At 44.5% G+C, this 15,430-nt stretch overlaps 1 protein-coding gene across 3 annotated transcripts in view; it reads left to right on the top strand.

Moving 5' to 3' along the window:
* Positions 1–794: 794 nt before the first annotated feature.
* FTCDNL1 (formiminotransferase cyclodeaminase N-terminal like) overlaps positions 795–15,430 on the top strand; it is a 35,809-nt gene continuing 21,173 nt past the window's right edge. Inside the window, exons 1-4 of one of the 3 annotated variants that reach the window (XM_080670135.1) lie at positions 795–885; positions 2,892–3,017; positions 5,590–5,685; positions 7,609–7,761. In XM_080670135.1, coding sequence (XP_080526261.1) covers positions 2,903–3,017; positions 5,590–5,685; positions 7,609–7,761 — 364 coding nt within the window. In that variant the 5' untranslated portion in view covers positions 795–885; positions 2,892–2,902. The other 2 variants (XM_080670134.1, XM_080670136.1) reach the window with 2 other exon arrangements.

Raw genomic sequence — 15,430 nt, 5'->3', positions numbered from 1 at the left:
GTACAATGATGATGATGTGAGAAGCATCATGAACCTGATTTTTTTTAGCACTCATTATGTTACTTATTTTTATGCCACATTAGGCTAGAAACCAAATGTCCACATAAATGTTAATTTCCTCAAATCTGTGTTTAAAAAGTATAATTAGAAAATAAAAAATAGATTTAAAAATTAATTTATTCTGTCAAAGTAGTTATTTAGTGATTATTGCAGTTTAGAAACGAAATTGGATCAAAATGGTGACATTTAATCGTTGCTGCATTAAAAAAAAACCACACACACACACACACACACACACACACACACACACAGGTCCTGAATTTTTGGAGGAGAAATGTGTTCTCCCAAGTGCACTGGCCTAGAAAAAGGGAACTGCCTGGTGCTGGGTTCATAGTGGTTGAAACTTGGGCTAAAGGGTCGTGTGCAAGGACTGCTTTGTCCAGGGCGGTCCCGTTCCCTCTTCCAAGTGCGCGGGCAGGGGCGGTGTTTCCCAGGAGGCATTGGACCGAGGGGTGCAGTGTTTCTCAGGGTGCATTGAGGCACTGGACCGAGGGGTGCCTGTGCCCCGGAGAGGAGCCCCTGCAGGTGTCTGGTCGCCTTTGGATCCTAGTGCCCTTTGAGCAAGTCAGTCACTTCCCAGAGGGAGCCGTGCCGACCCCCGATGGAGCGGGAGCGGCCAGCGGGCCATGCTCACGAGGACGCTCAGCTTTCCCGGCCGCGGGCGGGCGTGCGGGGCGAGGCCGGGCCAGGCTCACGGTCACGGAGGGAGCGCAGCAGGAGCGCGCCCGGGGGCGGGGCTGGCGGCGGAAGCGGCGGCCACGCGCGGCGACTGCGGCGATTAAGGCTCGGTGCCGCCCCGCCCGTCGCCTCACCCTCCGCGCGCAGGTCGGTTCCCTCCCAAACCGCGGGGCGGCTTCGCGGCCACGGCTTCGAGCCGGGCGCTGGCCGGGCCGCCCGCAGGCCACAGAGCGGGCTCCCGGCGGGCCTCGCGGGGCGGCCGGGACTCTTGCCGAGCCCCTGGGTGACTCTCGGGCCCGCGTGGCCCCGGGACGCGGCCGTCTGGCCCGCGCGGCTCCCTCGGCGACCCTCAAAGTGCTCCCGGCGGGGCGGGCGGGCGGGCGCGGGAGGCAGGGGGTTTGGCGGAGCCTTCGCGAACTGCGCCGGTGCGCCCTGGCCCTGCCCGCACCTCCCTCCCGGGCGAGCCAGGATCTGGTCTGCCGCCCGGAGCCCCGGAGCGGTGATTGAAAGGTGGGCGGTCGAGGCCCCCCTCCCCGAGTGTCGGGGGGCTTGCTCCGGGCCCTGGGCTGGAGGCGGAGGGAGGAACCCTTACCCTTTCCTAACGGGCCTGACGGCTCTCCGAAGGCCTGGGGCGGCCGCGAACTCCCGCTTGGGCTGGGAAGGCAGGTTTCCCCAGCACCATCTTTGTGTGATTTAGCTGTCCACAGGGAATCCGGTGTGGAATGAGAAGATGAAACTAATCCTTTCCCTTGCACTGTTAGGGGCTGCCATAAACACCATTTGTTAAGAAGCATAATTACGTTGGGAAAGTGCCTGATGAGACAATTAAGCTACATAAACACACCGAAAACAAATGAAAGCCAGAAGACGCCCACGCCCCTTGTGTAAAGCAATTTTTTGTTTACATGAAAAGCAGAGGTCTGAGCTGCTTTAATACAGCCATGTTATTAATGTCTAGAAGAACCCAATGGCCGTCTTTTTTACGGATTTTCGGTGCGATGGTGGTCACTGTAAAAACCTGAGCTACCCCCGAGCTCCGTACTTCCTGTAGACTTGGGCGATGAGGCCACCAGTCCTGGTGTCCGGGGAGCCAGTGGGTTTACGGGTGGCGAGCTCGTAGCTGGCACCCAGCACTTTCAGCTGAAACGCATAAGCTCCGTGTTTGTCTCGGAGGTGACCACCGTTTCCTGAAGTGTCCCCCACGCGGAGAACGTTGCCTGACACCAAATGACCTTCGTCCAATAGTTGTGGAATGAGATCATGAGGGCTGCATTCATTTTTAGGTAGGATAGGTTAAAAGGCCAGAATATGATGGTCGGACCTCGAACAGGGGGGTTCTTACTATGTTGAGTTATTGAAATTTCCTCACGTCAGATCATCTGAGGTATGGAAAGATAATGGGTTGAAAAATGCCTTTCTGGAGTACTAAAGAGAATCAGAGCAACTTCTAAAATCTGTGAAATCAATCCATTTTCACTGAGAAAATCAGTCACTTTCTCGGCATTATTGGATAACATACCAAAGTACACGTCCGCTCTCACAGTTCAAGGTCCAGAGTCCTGTGAAAAGGTTTGCACGTGATTGAGAAACTTTGGAGATCATAGTGCCAGAGGAACATGGTCCGATAGTTGTCCTGGGAAGCCCCTACGTGAGCCCCTTTATTTCTTTTTGCTAGAGGAATCGTTTTGTAGGAATCGGCATATTAAATTATCTCCTTCAGTCCTCTTTTTTTTTTTTTTTTTTTTTTTTTGCTAAGTCTCATTTAACAACAGGATCATGCTTGCTTGTTACACAAGAGAAGACCCAGAAAACAGGGGAAAGCAGAGGAAGACTATGCTTAAAAGGGAATAATATACTTTAGTGGAAGTTTCACTTGCACGACAGAATTCAGGCTGAATAACTTGAAGGATGTATTCCAGTGTTGCCACCTTGTTCATCTGTTCGTCTGTGCGTGGCCACACACACAGCCTCCTGAGGAGTCACCCTGCGGGTTGTACTATTCCGGCGTTCCCTAAGGAGTCAAAGAGTGACGTGTTAATGGAAAATGACTACCTGGTTTCAAAGAGCTGTGATGTTTTTTAATGGTTGATACACATGAACACATGAATGAACTGTAGAGGCGGAAATGAGGACTCCTGTCTCTCCCGTTCTAGGAAAGACCAGCATGTCTTCCTCCAGACTGGGGCTCCGTTTGGCTGCCTGCTTACTGAACATCTCAGAAGCCAGGCGGAAACACGTTGTTGAGAACATCGCCAAAGCAGCTCTTCTGGGGGAAAATGGTAGGAACCACAGACAATTGAAGTGGCTATGTAGTGTTTTGATGATACGGTAATTTTTGTGCTCTGCAGACAGTATCTACAGAACACTCTTCTTTCTTTGTGGGTCCCCCCCCCCTTGTTTCTGGGCTGTAGCAGGCCTCCAGGATACGGAGGTAGAGCCGTTAGGCAGATGTGCACATGTGGTCTTTTCCAAACGCCTACCTGCGGTCAGCCGCGCAGTTATCCTTATCGACAGTGGAGAGTGAGTGTCTGAAATGTTCAGGATATTGACACGTTCCCGAGGAGGATATAGTTACATAAAGGTTAAATGTTCCCCTCACAGGCCATTTATTTGGTCATTAATAGAATGAGCATAATTGGGCATTATGCTTTTTATGCAGCAGGTTACATAAAAAATAAACTTGCCAAGTACCAGCCACTTTTCAAAGCACTCCTGCCAGCAAAGCCCTTGCTATCATTACAGCACTATTATTTCTATTACATGTTCCCCCTATAAAGGAAGGCTTTTAGGCAATTGCATTTAAGTGATGCGCGTAAGATCACTTAGCGATTCAGAAGACTGGAGCCCAAGCCTCCTTGCTCCCTGGGCCAGTGTTTACTGTGAGAGATACTACTCTCTTTTTTAAATTTTTTTATTATTTTTACCCTTGTTGAAATGTTCATGTGATGATAGTTCTAGCCATCATTTGTTTTTACACACATACACACACACACACGCATACACACACAACACAGTGAGTTTACAGACTTACAATTAGAAAACTTTGTTATTAAATGACGTTTTTTCGGCCACAGGTGAGCATTAGGACCATAGCCCTAAAGCATTTCAGACAGTGTATTTTAATTTCTGATTGTCATTTTTCGTTTAGTTACTGCTTTTCATGGGAAACAAGTGTTTCCTTCCGCCCATTTCTAACGATGAGCACATTTAAATCACTGTCTTGCCCCTGTACAGGAGCTGGGAACGTCTACGAAAATTCCTGATAATTGCTGATAAGAAAAAAACCTCTGGAGTCAGCCAGCTGTGCTTCTGCATTCTCTTTGTGGGAATAGCCCACTTGGGCCCCTCATTGTCAGACAAGTACATCTAATGGGATCGGGTTACCTGTCTCTGTGATTAAATGAATGTGCCGAGACACTTGGGGAAGCCACACACTGATGGATGCCTTGTCTCAACTCACAGTTTTTATCAGCTTATTAGTGGCAGCAGCTCAAATGGAATTATAGCTATTATACTCCATTACAGATACCAAACAATTTACTTCTGCTGAGAGTCAGACCGACAGCTCCTCCTGCCAGCAGTAATTTTTTTTCTATATGCATGCTTAAGAGATTGCAGGAGAAAGTGTTTCATTCTTTCGGCGTTTGATTCAATCGAGTCCTATGAAACTGAGAATAAAAGCTTTTCAGAAGAAGATTTAGGGTGGAAAAATAAAATCACATTAAAAAGAAGATTGTCAGGTCTGGTTCTTGCTCCATCTTTTATAGTTATGAAAAGGCAGGGAAGTAGCACTGGCTAAGAAAATGACCTATTGTTTTACAAATACTTTAAAGGCATTTATTTTTCAGCAAGTGGAATAAACCGTATCACCTATAATTTTCCTAATTAAGTAATGTTAAAACTTTTAAATGGCCTAAAAGGTCTAAGGTAAAGCAACCTGAGTTATAAACTGTAGACCTACACCAGGGCAGGGCTGTATACTAGTGGATGCACATTTGGCTAAGAGCAAGTGACATACTGTAAGTTTATCTTTTAAAGGTATTAAAGTTAATGGCGTAGGGCTGCCGTAAGCTCTGTAGTGCCTGCGTGCAACTTATTTTTCCTCTCTTCTGAAAAGATTAATTGTTAAGCTGCCAGGGGGACGGGGGGACAAAGGTATAATGGCACGGCGAACGATTTAATTACCGCCTGAAAACTTTTGTCCTTCTCTTTGAATTTGCTTTTGCAGGCTTAAGGGGGACTTTTAAGGGGCCTGGACCAGGCTTGTAAACTTCAGAAATAACTGTGGGGTTATGTGTGGCAGCTTTCTCCTCCGGGTTACACGTTCACGCGAGTCACAGGCCACGGAAGGCTGGGAGCCATTAACATCTGAGGGCTGTTGGTGGCCTCAGAGGAGGTGCTGGAGTCGGAGGTCTCCCACAGACAGGTGCCTGCATCCCGGAACCCTCTGCTTCAGGCACGAATTGGCCCATCCTAGTGTTTCCAGAGGGCAGCTTTTTATCCAGACAGGTTGATTTCTGGGTTTAGGAAGGAAAAATGGATAAGGCCTGAAAGACGAGACTGAGAAGGAACTGGATTTGGAGTGACACGTGGCAATTGAAAGAAGAGACTGCCATCTTTGCGTGAAGAGACACCAAATCCCAGTGTCTGAGCTGAGCCGTCCGGCTGTATAGGAAGATGCCGTAAGGCGTGGGCATCGCTACCCAGGCATGTCGTGATTAGCCAGTGTCCCCTCAGAGGTCATACCCCAGAATTTCTCTACTGAACAAATTTAATTGTATCAGAAGAAGTAAAGTATTAAGGCTTCCGCAGAGAAAACTAATTCTTGCCTTTATGTTTTTTCCTTTACAGGGAAGAAACGTCCTGAAGTATCAGTGCTCAATATATTTTCTGATCAAGACTACAACAGATCAGTCATTACCATAGCAGCTTCTGTTGATGAATTAAGTGAGATTGTAGTTTCTTTCTTCATATATATGTATATGTATATGCCTATATGTATGTATATGTCTGTGATGAAGGGTAGCTTCAGGTAGGCCTGCATGCCCTCTACTCATTGATTTCCTGTGCCATAGGGATAGTCCATTACCTGGAGAGTCTACCTCAAATCTGCATTTCATCGTTTTTATAACATTCACATCTCAAACATTTCCCATTTCCTCTTCATTACAATGAACCTTGGGTCCAAGAGTTAATACCTTCTTTCCCCCTGAAGATGGTCACATATCCTTTATGGTTAAGAAAAACAATCTCAGGTTTTAACCTGTGGAGTCATAGTGTTGAAGTCAGCCTTGATTTCAGTGATGAAAGTTGACCTAGAATGAAACATGCTAAGCAGTTGTGTTTTGGGTTGGGAGCCGGAAATCTTGAGTTGGTTCATGGATTGAAATGAAATGTCTCATGTTGTAAGTTTTAGTGGGACAAGTTGAATTTGAAGGATCATAACTGTTTAAACAAAAACTTGTATTATCTTAATATTGCTTAGAAAAGGGCTCAAAATATTTTTAAATAGACTTTATTTCAACTCAGATTGTCTTTTTTCAAAAGGTATGTTTGAAGAACTAATGTTTGGCTAATAGCTCCCAGCAAACAGGACAAATTATCTTTTATGTTAATCATAAGATGTAAAATTTGCTTCTTTGTTGTTTATCTTTCTTGTTGAAATGGTTGTACTGTACTGCTAATGAAAGCTCAGAGTAATAACATAACTCTTAGGTGTCTATCATATGTAGTTAGATGATATAAAATCTTTGAATGCAAAATCTAATTACTGGAGAAGAGGAAAACGAAAATAAATACTTAATGCTTTTAAAACTTTATGTTTGCATATATTTTAATATAAATTCATAAAGCATTCTGAAAATAAGTTTTATCAGATTAATTTGATAAAGTTGAAAACATGTAAAGTAACCGTTTGTAAAAAAACACACAGAGGTGCCCTAGCCCAGTAGTCCGCAAACTGCGGCTCGCGAGCCGTGATTTCCCGCTCTGTTGACTAATGAGTTTGCCAACCACTGACCTAGACTCTCGATTCCAATAATTACAGGCTGTTGTGGTTCCTTGTGATTAAGCCCCTCTCCCAGTGGTCGGCAAACTCACTAGTCAACAGAGTGGCAAACCACGGCTCGCGAGCCGCAGTTTGCCAACCACTGGGCTAGGGCAGTGATCAGCAAACTCATTAGTCAACAGAGCCAAATATCAACAGTACAACGATTGACATTTCTTTTGAGAGCCAAATTTTTTAAACTTAAACTTCTTCTAACGCCATTTCTTCAAAATAGACTCACCCAGGCCGTGATATTTTGTGGAAGAGCCACACTCAAGGGACCAAAGAGCTGCATGTGGCTCGCGAGCCACAGTTTGCCGACCACTGGCGCTAGGGCAACAGCCTGTAATTATTGGAATCGAGAGTTGGTTTGGCTCAGTAGATAGAGCGTTGCCTGCAGATTGAAGGTTCCCGGGTTTGATTGTGGTCAAGGGCACACACCTGGGTTGTGGGCTCCATCCCCAGTAGGTGGTGTGCAGGAGGCAGCCAATCAATGATTTTCTCTCATCGTTGTTTCTATCTCTCCCTCTCCCTTCCTCTCTGAAATCAATTAAAAAACAAAACAAAAACACAAAGGTGTTTAAGAATCATAAACATTGCATAACTCCTCTACTTTGGGGAATAAATGTGAAAAATGTGAACCTTTATGGTGACTGGGAGGTAGGGCAAGGGGAAATGTTGGATCTTTTACTTCATTTTGGGTGAAAAACATCTTCTATACAGATTACAAAAGAAAAACAACTTGCGGGACAAATAAAATACAGCTGCTTCTCTACCTGTGTTTGAAAGCTTAATGATTGTTTTGTACAATTTTACCTTTTAAGACCATGCTGTCCTGGCTGCCTGTGTGGAGGCCTTCCGGTCTATCGACATGGAGGCTCAAGAGGGGATCCACCCGTGTTTGGGAGCTGTGGACCTGATCCCCATTTACCCGCTCGCCGGTGTGGGAGTGGAAGAGTGTGGAGCTGTGGCCAGAAGTAAGAGAAAGTTGGGGGCAGTGTGTGATTTCTTAACGGAAACCATTTGTACAAATCAGAGCAGCTCCTAACAGTGGAATCAATCGCTCCTCAGCTCCCGGGAGAGATCTGCCTGAGGACGTGTCTGAACAGTCAGCTTTCATGGGTCGCGGTGGCCCACTGTGTCTCTGTGGCTCCTTCCCGTGTCCACGCCGGGCGCGGGAGCCCCAGCTGCTGTGGGATGCAGCACATCAATCATTTGTCCTTTCCGAACTCTGGGTGGATCACGAGGAAACAACAGTAGTTTCTAATGAGCTCCTTAGACTCTTTGGGGCAGGACGGTGCTGTGCCTGCCCATCTGTGTCCTATTTTCTTGAGCAGGGGTAATGATGAGGTTGAAAAACCACTTAAATGTTAACTCCTACCCCCTTTTACTCTGACTTTTTTCTCTCCCTGTGCACGACTCTCTTTAAGATTTTCTTTAGAACTGAACTGTCACATGCTTGATTTCAGCCCCAGGGGTGAGTTTAATTTGGAAAATTTGAGCTATGTCACTTGAGGTGTTTTGGAATTAGGCAAATTGGGAGAAAAGAAAGACCCTTTGCCTGGACTGTCTAGCTGTGCCACGGTTCATTACGGCACACAGAGGCTCATAACCTGTGGGGAAAAGTCCGCCTTCGGATAATTGCATTCTTCTCTGTATGACCTCAGAAGCCCCTCATTTTTATTTAATAGTGAATCGTCTCACATTTGGGATGTAGATCTGGACCCTGGCTGAGCTGCATCAGGCACCAGGCATAGGAAATGAGACTTGTTTGTGAAGGAGAACTCACTGTTGTACTGCACTTTAATATGACCTGACAGTCAAAGGTTTGCTTCGCAGGGAAATCTTGGCCCGAAATGTGCTTTACTTTTTATCCGAGAAAGAGTTAAAATTTAACATGGGGGGAAAATATGTTTCACACAAAAGAGAAGAATTCTTAGTTGTCCAGGGCAGAATAATGATTTTAATTGTCTTCAAAACAATTACGTTCAATTACATTAAATCTCAAATTAGCTAGTACACGAAGTTCTTTATTACATCAGGACGAGTCTGCCCAGATGTGCGTCCTGCAAAGGAGACAGTCAACAATCGGAGGGTCTGGACACACGATCGCTCCCTTTCCCTGCCCTTTTGCTTCATTGGCAGCTACTGTACCTCATGGTTTAAACATGGACATTTCTAATTAAATGAGAGCTCAGCTGCATTCTTGAACTAATTTATAACATTTGATTTGAAATGTAATAGCTTCAATCTTCATCTGATTAAAAACAGTCATATACTGTACATGGTTACTATTTTGATGCTCCAACATGCAGTTTTTATTTTTACATTCCCCTTTCTGCACAGCTGTTCATCTAATACCATCCAATTTTTTTTAAACAACATGCTCAGACATTCTTATAAGGCAAAAGTATTCAAATTCTAAGGGCTGGCTGTTCTCCAAACGGTGAAGGGATGTTTTCCACTAGGGTAACCCTTCTCAGGGAAACCAACTTGAAGTTAATAACTGAACTAACTTTCTTCGGGAAGAAGGGCAATGGAGAACAGTCCAGTTTCATAAAAGATAGTTGATATTGGTTATTGATATTGATAATTCATATCTGCTTTGTATGCAAAAACCCATTGAATAATATATTTCAGAACTTTTTGATATCAGCTATAAGCTGGCTTACACCTTAAGGAAGGGGTGAAAGTGGGGCATGAAATTGGTGTTGAGGAGACTTATAAATACTGTCAGAATCACATGCAAATTTTTATGCCTGTGCTTTTTTGTATACATACAGAGACACATACTCTCACACATAACTTCACAAATCATTTCAGTTTAAGAACTTTTAGAATAAAGGGCACAGCAGTGCAGAGGTTCAGGGGTGAGGGCAGCCTGGGGCTCGGGGACTGCGAGGGACTTCAGTGTGTGGCCAGCCCTTAAAGGTGGAGTGAGATGGGCAAGGCATTCCTGGGAATGTTAAGGTATGAAATCCAAGGGATGCTTAGCAGTCAGATCATGGAGTATTGTGTGCCAGGTGAAGGAGCTCAAACTTTATGGTAAAGCGATGGGAACCACTGAAGAGATTTAAGCAAGAACGTGGTCTGATAGGCTTTGAACTCTGGAAAGATCACGCTGCCTGCATGGCAGAAAGTAACAGGATGCAGGCGGATCAGTTTGGAAAGTTGACGATGGCCGAAGGTAATAGATTATGGAGAGACTCCATAGGATGTTGGGGGTGGGGAACAAAACGGTGGCATGGAAGTGACATCACTTACAAATGATGGAAGGAAGGAGGTTTTGGGGGAGAGAGCATGAGTGTGTTTTTTACATGCTGCTATTGGCAGTTGAATATACTATAGTTGACAACTAGGAGACACATAGGCCTACTCTGTATTTATTTAAGGCTTACCGTGTTTTTCTAAATGTTTTGGACTTTTATTTTTATCTTATTATTTCTAATCTTTATTGTTGAGATTATTACAAATGTCCCTCTTTTCCCCCCCCATTTCTCCCCTCTACCCAGTTCCCCCCTCACCCCTGGCCTTCACCATCCTATTGTCTGTGTCCATAGGTAATGCATATATGCATATAAGATGTTTGTTTAATCTCTTCCCACCCCTACCCACCCCTCTTCACTCTGAGAATCATCAAGTCTGTTTCATTTCCATGCCTCTGATTCTATTTTACTCATCAGTTTATTCTGTTCATTAGATTTCATATTCATTTATTTTGATTTTTACAATTCAATTGTTGATAAGTATCTATTTGTTGCCATTTTGTTGTTCATATTTCTGATCTTTTTCTTTTTCTTCTTCTTCCTCTTTTTAAAGAATACCCTTCAGCATTTCATATAATTCTGGTTTGGTAATGATGAACTCCTTTAGCTTTTTCTTGTCTGGGAAGCTCTTTATCTGACCTTCAATTCTAAATGATAGCTTTGCTGGGGAGAGTAATCTTGGTTGTAGGTCCTTGCTATTCATCACTTTGAATATTTCTTGCCACTCCCTTCTGGCCTGCATAATTTCTGTTGAGAAATCAGCTGACAGTCATATGGGCATTCCCTTGTAGGTAACTAACTGTTTTTCTTGCTGCTTTTAAGAAAGGTTCTCACTTTGTCTTTTGCTCTTGGCATTTTAATGATGATGTGTCTTGGTGGGATTCTCTTTGGGTTCCTCTTGTTTGGGACTCTCTGTGCTTCCTGGACTTGTAAATCTATTTCTTTGACCAAGTGAGGGGAAGTTTTCTGTCATTATTCCTTCAAATAGGTTTTCAGTATCTTGTTCTCTCTCTTCTTCTGGCACCCCCATAATGCGAATGTTGGTATGCTTGAAGTTGTCCCAGAGGCTCCTTACACTGTCTTCATATTTTTGGATTCTCTTTTCTTTTTGCTCATCTGATTGGGTGTTTTTGCTTTCTCATATTTCAACTTGTTGATTTGATTCTCAGAATCTCTACTGTTGAATCCCTGTATTTTATTTTTTATTTCAGTTAGTGTATGCTTAATTTCTGACTGGTCCTTTTCCATTTTTTTGGAAGTTTCTAAAGATTATTGAGTAACCTTATAACTGTGGTTTGGAATTCTGTATCCAGTAGTTTGCTTTCTTCCACTTCTTTCATTTGTGACATGTTTCTTTGTCTCCACATTTTGGCTGTTTCCCTGTGTTTGTTTCTATGTATTGGGTAGAGCTGCTATGTCACCTTGAGTTGGTAGAGTGGCCTTGAGTAGTAGGTGTCCTATAGGGCCCAATGGCTCAGCCTCCCCAGTCACCTGAGCTGGGAGCTCTAGATGCATCCCTTTGTGGGCTGTGAGCACAGTCTTGTTGTAGTTGAGACTTGATTGCTGTTGGTGTCACTGGGAGGAATTGACCTCCAGGCCAATTGGCTGCGAGGATCAGCTGTGATTGCTGTGGGAGAGCTGCTATGCAGGAGACAATTCTATGGATCAGGACTTGCTTCAGTGGGGCTTTGGTGGTCACTGAGTCTGCCCTTTGAGTGTGTTGCTTCTAGATGTGTAGAGTTGTAATCTGGTATGGTCTGACACTGACCACTGGGTACACTGGCTCTTGGGTCTCTGGAGAGGTGCAAAGTCAGCCACTGCCTGGGGCCACCCAGCAGGAGCTACAGAGATATCTGCAGATTCCTCCTTTTGTATCAGGTTTGAAAGTGCCCAGACAAGGCCCAGCTGTGAAGCAAGGCAGGCTGGTGCTGCTGCCAGGTTTTGGATCTTTTATTGATAGGTTTGGGGCTCCCTGACACAGCTGCAGCTTGTTTGAGATTTTAGCCTGAGCAAGGACAGGCCATTCATATGCAAAAGCCTCTGCACACAGGTTGCGTGGGGCTGCAAATTGGATGGGGTGAGGTCTCAGAATCACCTGGGCAGAGCAAACAGAAATGGCTGCCACTTAGCCCTGCAATCAGGGAGGTCCCAGTGTAGGAACAATGATCCCTTCGAGCACCTTCATCTGGGAGAAAGCTGCCCCCAAGTTGCTGCCCTGATGACAGACAATCCAGTTCCTCCTCTTATGTGTCTGTGTTCCCCAGAGCCTCGCCCTGGTGCTGGAGCTCAGAGGAAGCAGGACCTTGTAAGTTCAGTTTATGGTGCTAGCCTTTTAAGAGAAACAGCTGGGTCTCCAGCAGCCTCTGTGTCACTGAGCCCCAATCCACACTGGTTTTTACAGCCCGTAGTTCTTACTGCTTGTAAGGACTTCTTTTCCAGCTCTGGGACCCTGGGCTAGGGGTCTGGTGTGGGGCTGGGACCCCTTGCTCCTCCCCACAGCCACCGCAGAGAGGATCTCCCTCCCAATTAAAAAAACAAACCCGCCCATATGGGTGCCAGACCAGCCCATTCTCCACCTCCACACCTCCTACCAGTCTCAGTGTGCTTCCTTCTTTACTTCCCTAGTTGTAGGACTTCCGTTCAGCCAGCTTTCCAGGGGTTCTGGGTGATGGTGGTTCTGTATTTTGGTTGTAATTTTGATGTAGTTGTGGGAGGCGGTGAGTATTGGTATTTACCTTCACCGCCATCTTCCTTTCTCTCTGATTTTTATTTTCTATAAAAATCACATTTGATCAGTTAGGCTACATCTCATTTTTATCTCTGTTATATCTCTAGATTTTTCCTCTTCTTTTTCAGTTTCCTCCCTCTCTCCCTTCTTTCATCCTTCCTTCCCTTCTTTTTGTTGTTATCAAAATGATACATGCATGCAGCTAAAAGTTAGCTCTTCTACAGGGTTTGTCCCCCAAACTTTAAGCACCTACACAACCCACCTTCCCCCCTCACCATACACAAACTTCAATTTCCTTCTCCCCTGAGCCAAGTGCTTTCAACTCTTTTACTTTATTAAGATCAACTCCAGATACCTAAATATCAATGGTACTTCTTAGTTTTTCAATTTTAGGCATTGTCTATTGACTTCTTATTGAAGAAAATAAGAATTTAGCTTCCTCTCACTGTCCCCCTCTCTCCTCCCCCCGACACACTGTCTTACACTCTTACTTTCCAATTTTTCCTTGTCTCAATATAGTTATATCAAAATTTGGATAAATACTTAGTGGTTACATTATTATGACTATATAAACATTATTCACAATGAATTATTTAAAATACTAGAGGCCCAGTGCACGAATTCATGCATGGGTGCGGTCCAGCCAGCCCGCCCCAATTGGGGCTGATCGGGATCGGGCCAGCTGGGGGGAGGGGCAGTGGGAGGTTGGCCAGCCAGCTCCACCCCCGATCGGGCCGGTTGGCTGGCTGCAGTGCACATCATAGCGACCGGTCATTCCAGTCACTTGGCTTTTACATATACAGATTCTTATTTTAGCCATTCTGCAAAACTTCTTTTTTTTTTTTTGCTGGAGTTGATCATTATTTTTTTGATTGATTACTTAGTTTTTAAGTTTATGACTGGTATGACCCCAAACTCTGTTAATAACATTTCTCCCCGTATTCAGATACAGCATCCCATGTGTTGAGTGTTCTATTAATTTCATCTTCTTGAAGAAATATCTTCCAGAACTCTCTGACCTGTTCCAGTTAGAAGACAGGGGAAGGGCATTGCACTGCTATTTACGCAGACTTTCCACCAGTGTCCCCGTTTTGATATTTGCCTTCACCTCCCGAAGCTAGGTTGCCAGTTTCGGGTGCCTATGGCATAAGTGAGGTTGCTGCTGTTTCTCTTGCTGCCTTGAGGCTGTTGAGTAACCACCACGCCTCTGTCTGCTCTTCACGTTCCAATACTATTACCTCCTCTTCCTTCTCAGTTTGTTTGAATGAGTCAGTGCTTTAAAAAATATCTCTTTACCGTCCTTTCCCTGGGGTTCTTGGGAGGAGGAAAGTAAATGTAGGGATCCACACTCCCATCTGCCTGGAAGTCCCCTCTTCTCTAGTTCTTTGTGATTTTTAATTATCTTGGATGCTTCAAGAACAACGAATTCACCTAATTTGGTATCAGTGGTAAATTTACAGGAACATGATCCCTTTGTCTGACATCCAACCCAATATTGAAGATATTTAGCCTCATTTCCTGGACTTGTACAAGTCTTTTACCGACAACTTTTTTGAAGGATTCCTGTGGTCATAGTGCTTCCTGTATGTTCTCCACTTCTTCCTTACCAGTGTTTTCCCGGGCAGGAGCCAGTGTCTCTGAACATGACCGTTTCCCATTTATATGCAAACCTTCAGGAGAAGGATAGAGTGAAAATGGAGTGGGGGGGGTGGGGTCAGGGAAGAAGGTGCCTACAAATTCTCCCAATGATTTACCCATGAAAATGGGCTTACCTAACATAGTATGCAGCTTTAAAAGTCTGGACCATAGCTACGAATTTTGTCACTAATATGGAAACTTGCTTTTTGTTTTACGTCATTCATCAAATGAAATAATGTTTGTACAATACTATTTATTTACTTATTTTTGTTAATCCTCACCCGAGGATATTTTTCCATTGATTTTTAGGGGGAGTGGAAGAGAGAGGGAAAGACAGAGAGAAACATCAATGTGAGAGAAACACACCTATTGGTTGCCTCCTGCACAGGCCCCAACCAGGGCCCACACCAGGGAGGAGCCTGCAACCAAGGTACGTGTCCTTGACCAGAATCGAACCCAGGACCTTTTGGTCCACAGGCCAACACTCTATCCACTGAGCCAAACCGGCTAGGGCTACAACACTATTTAAATTGACAATATTTAGAAAGATAAAATGTTAGCTAAGTTAGTTACATATATGAAGAAATAGCTCCTGCATGATTGATTTCTTTTTAATTTTATCTTAAAATATATAAGAGCATTAATGAATTTGATTAGAATTATCAGCCTTGTTTGATGTTTTCTCGAGTATTTTTATGAGTTGGAGGACATGTGCCATGACAGATTCACACGACGTCAACACTTGTGTGGTAGTCATGAGACCCTTTGATTACTTTATTACAGATTGTCAAAATATGGGCTGATCTGGCAAATCAGGAGCAACTTTTCACTTGAAGAATTTTCTACTCTGATTCTCCAGTTGCTATGGAGATTTTCTCATAAAACAGCCTGGGTGTGGTTGAGGTTAGTCAGTTTAGATGCTGGGCTCTGAGATAGTTGTCTTGACCCTCAGTGCGGCCCTCACTGCCAGAGCATAAACACAATGGCTGGTTTTGCAAGCACACGTTAACATAG

This window comes from Plecotus auritus (genome assembly GCF_963455305.1).
Source record: "Plecotus auritus genome assembly, chromosome: 5".
Taxonomy (NCBI): domain Eukaryota; kingdom Metazoa; phylum Chordata; class Mammalia; order Chiroptera; family Vespertilionidae; genus Plecotus; species Plecotus auritus.
Note: the sequence above shows the minus strand (reverse complement) of the source record. Positions and strands in the feature narration are given on the sequence as shown.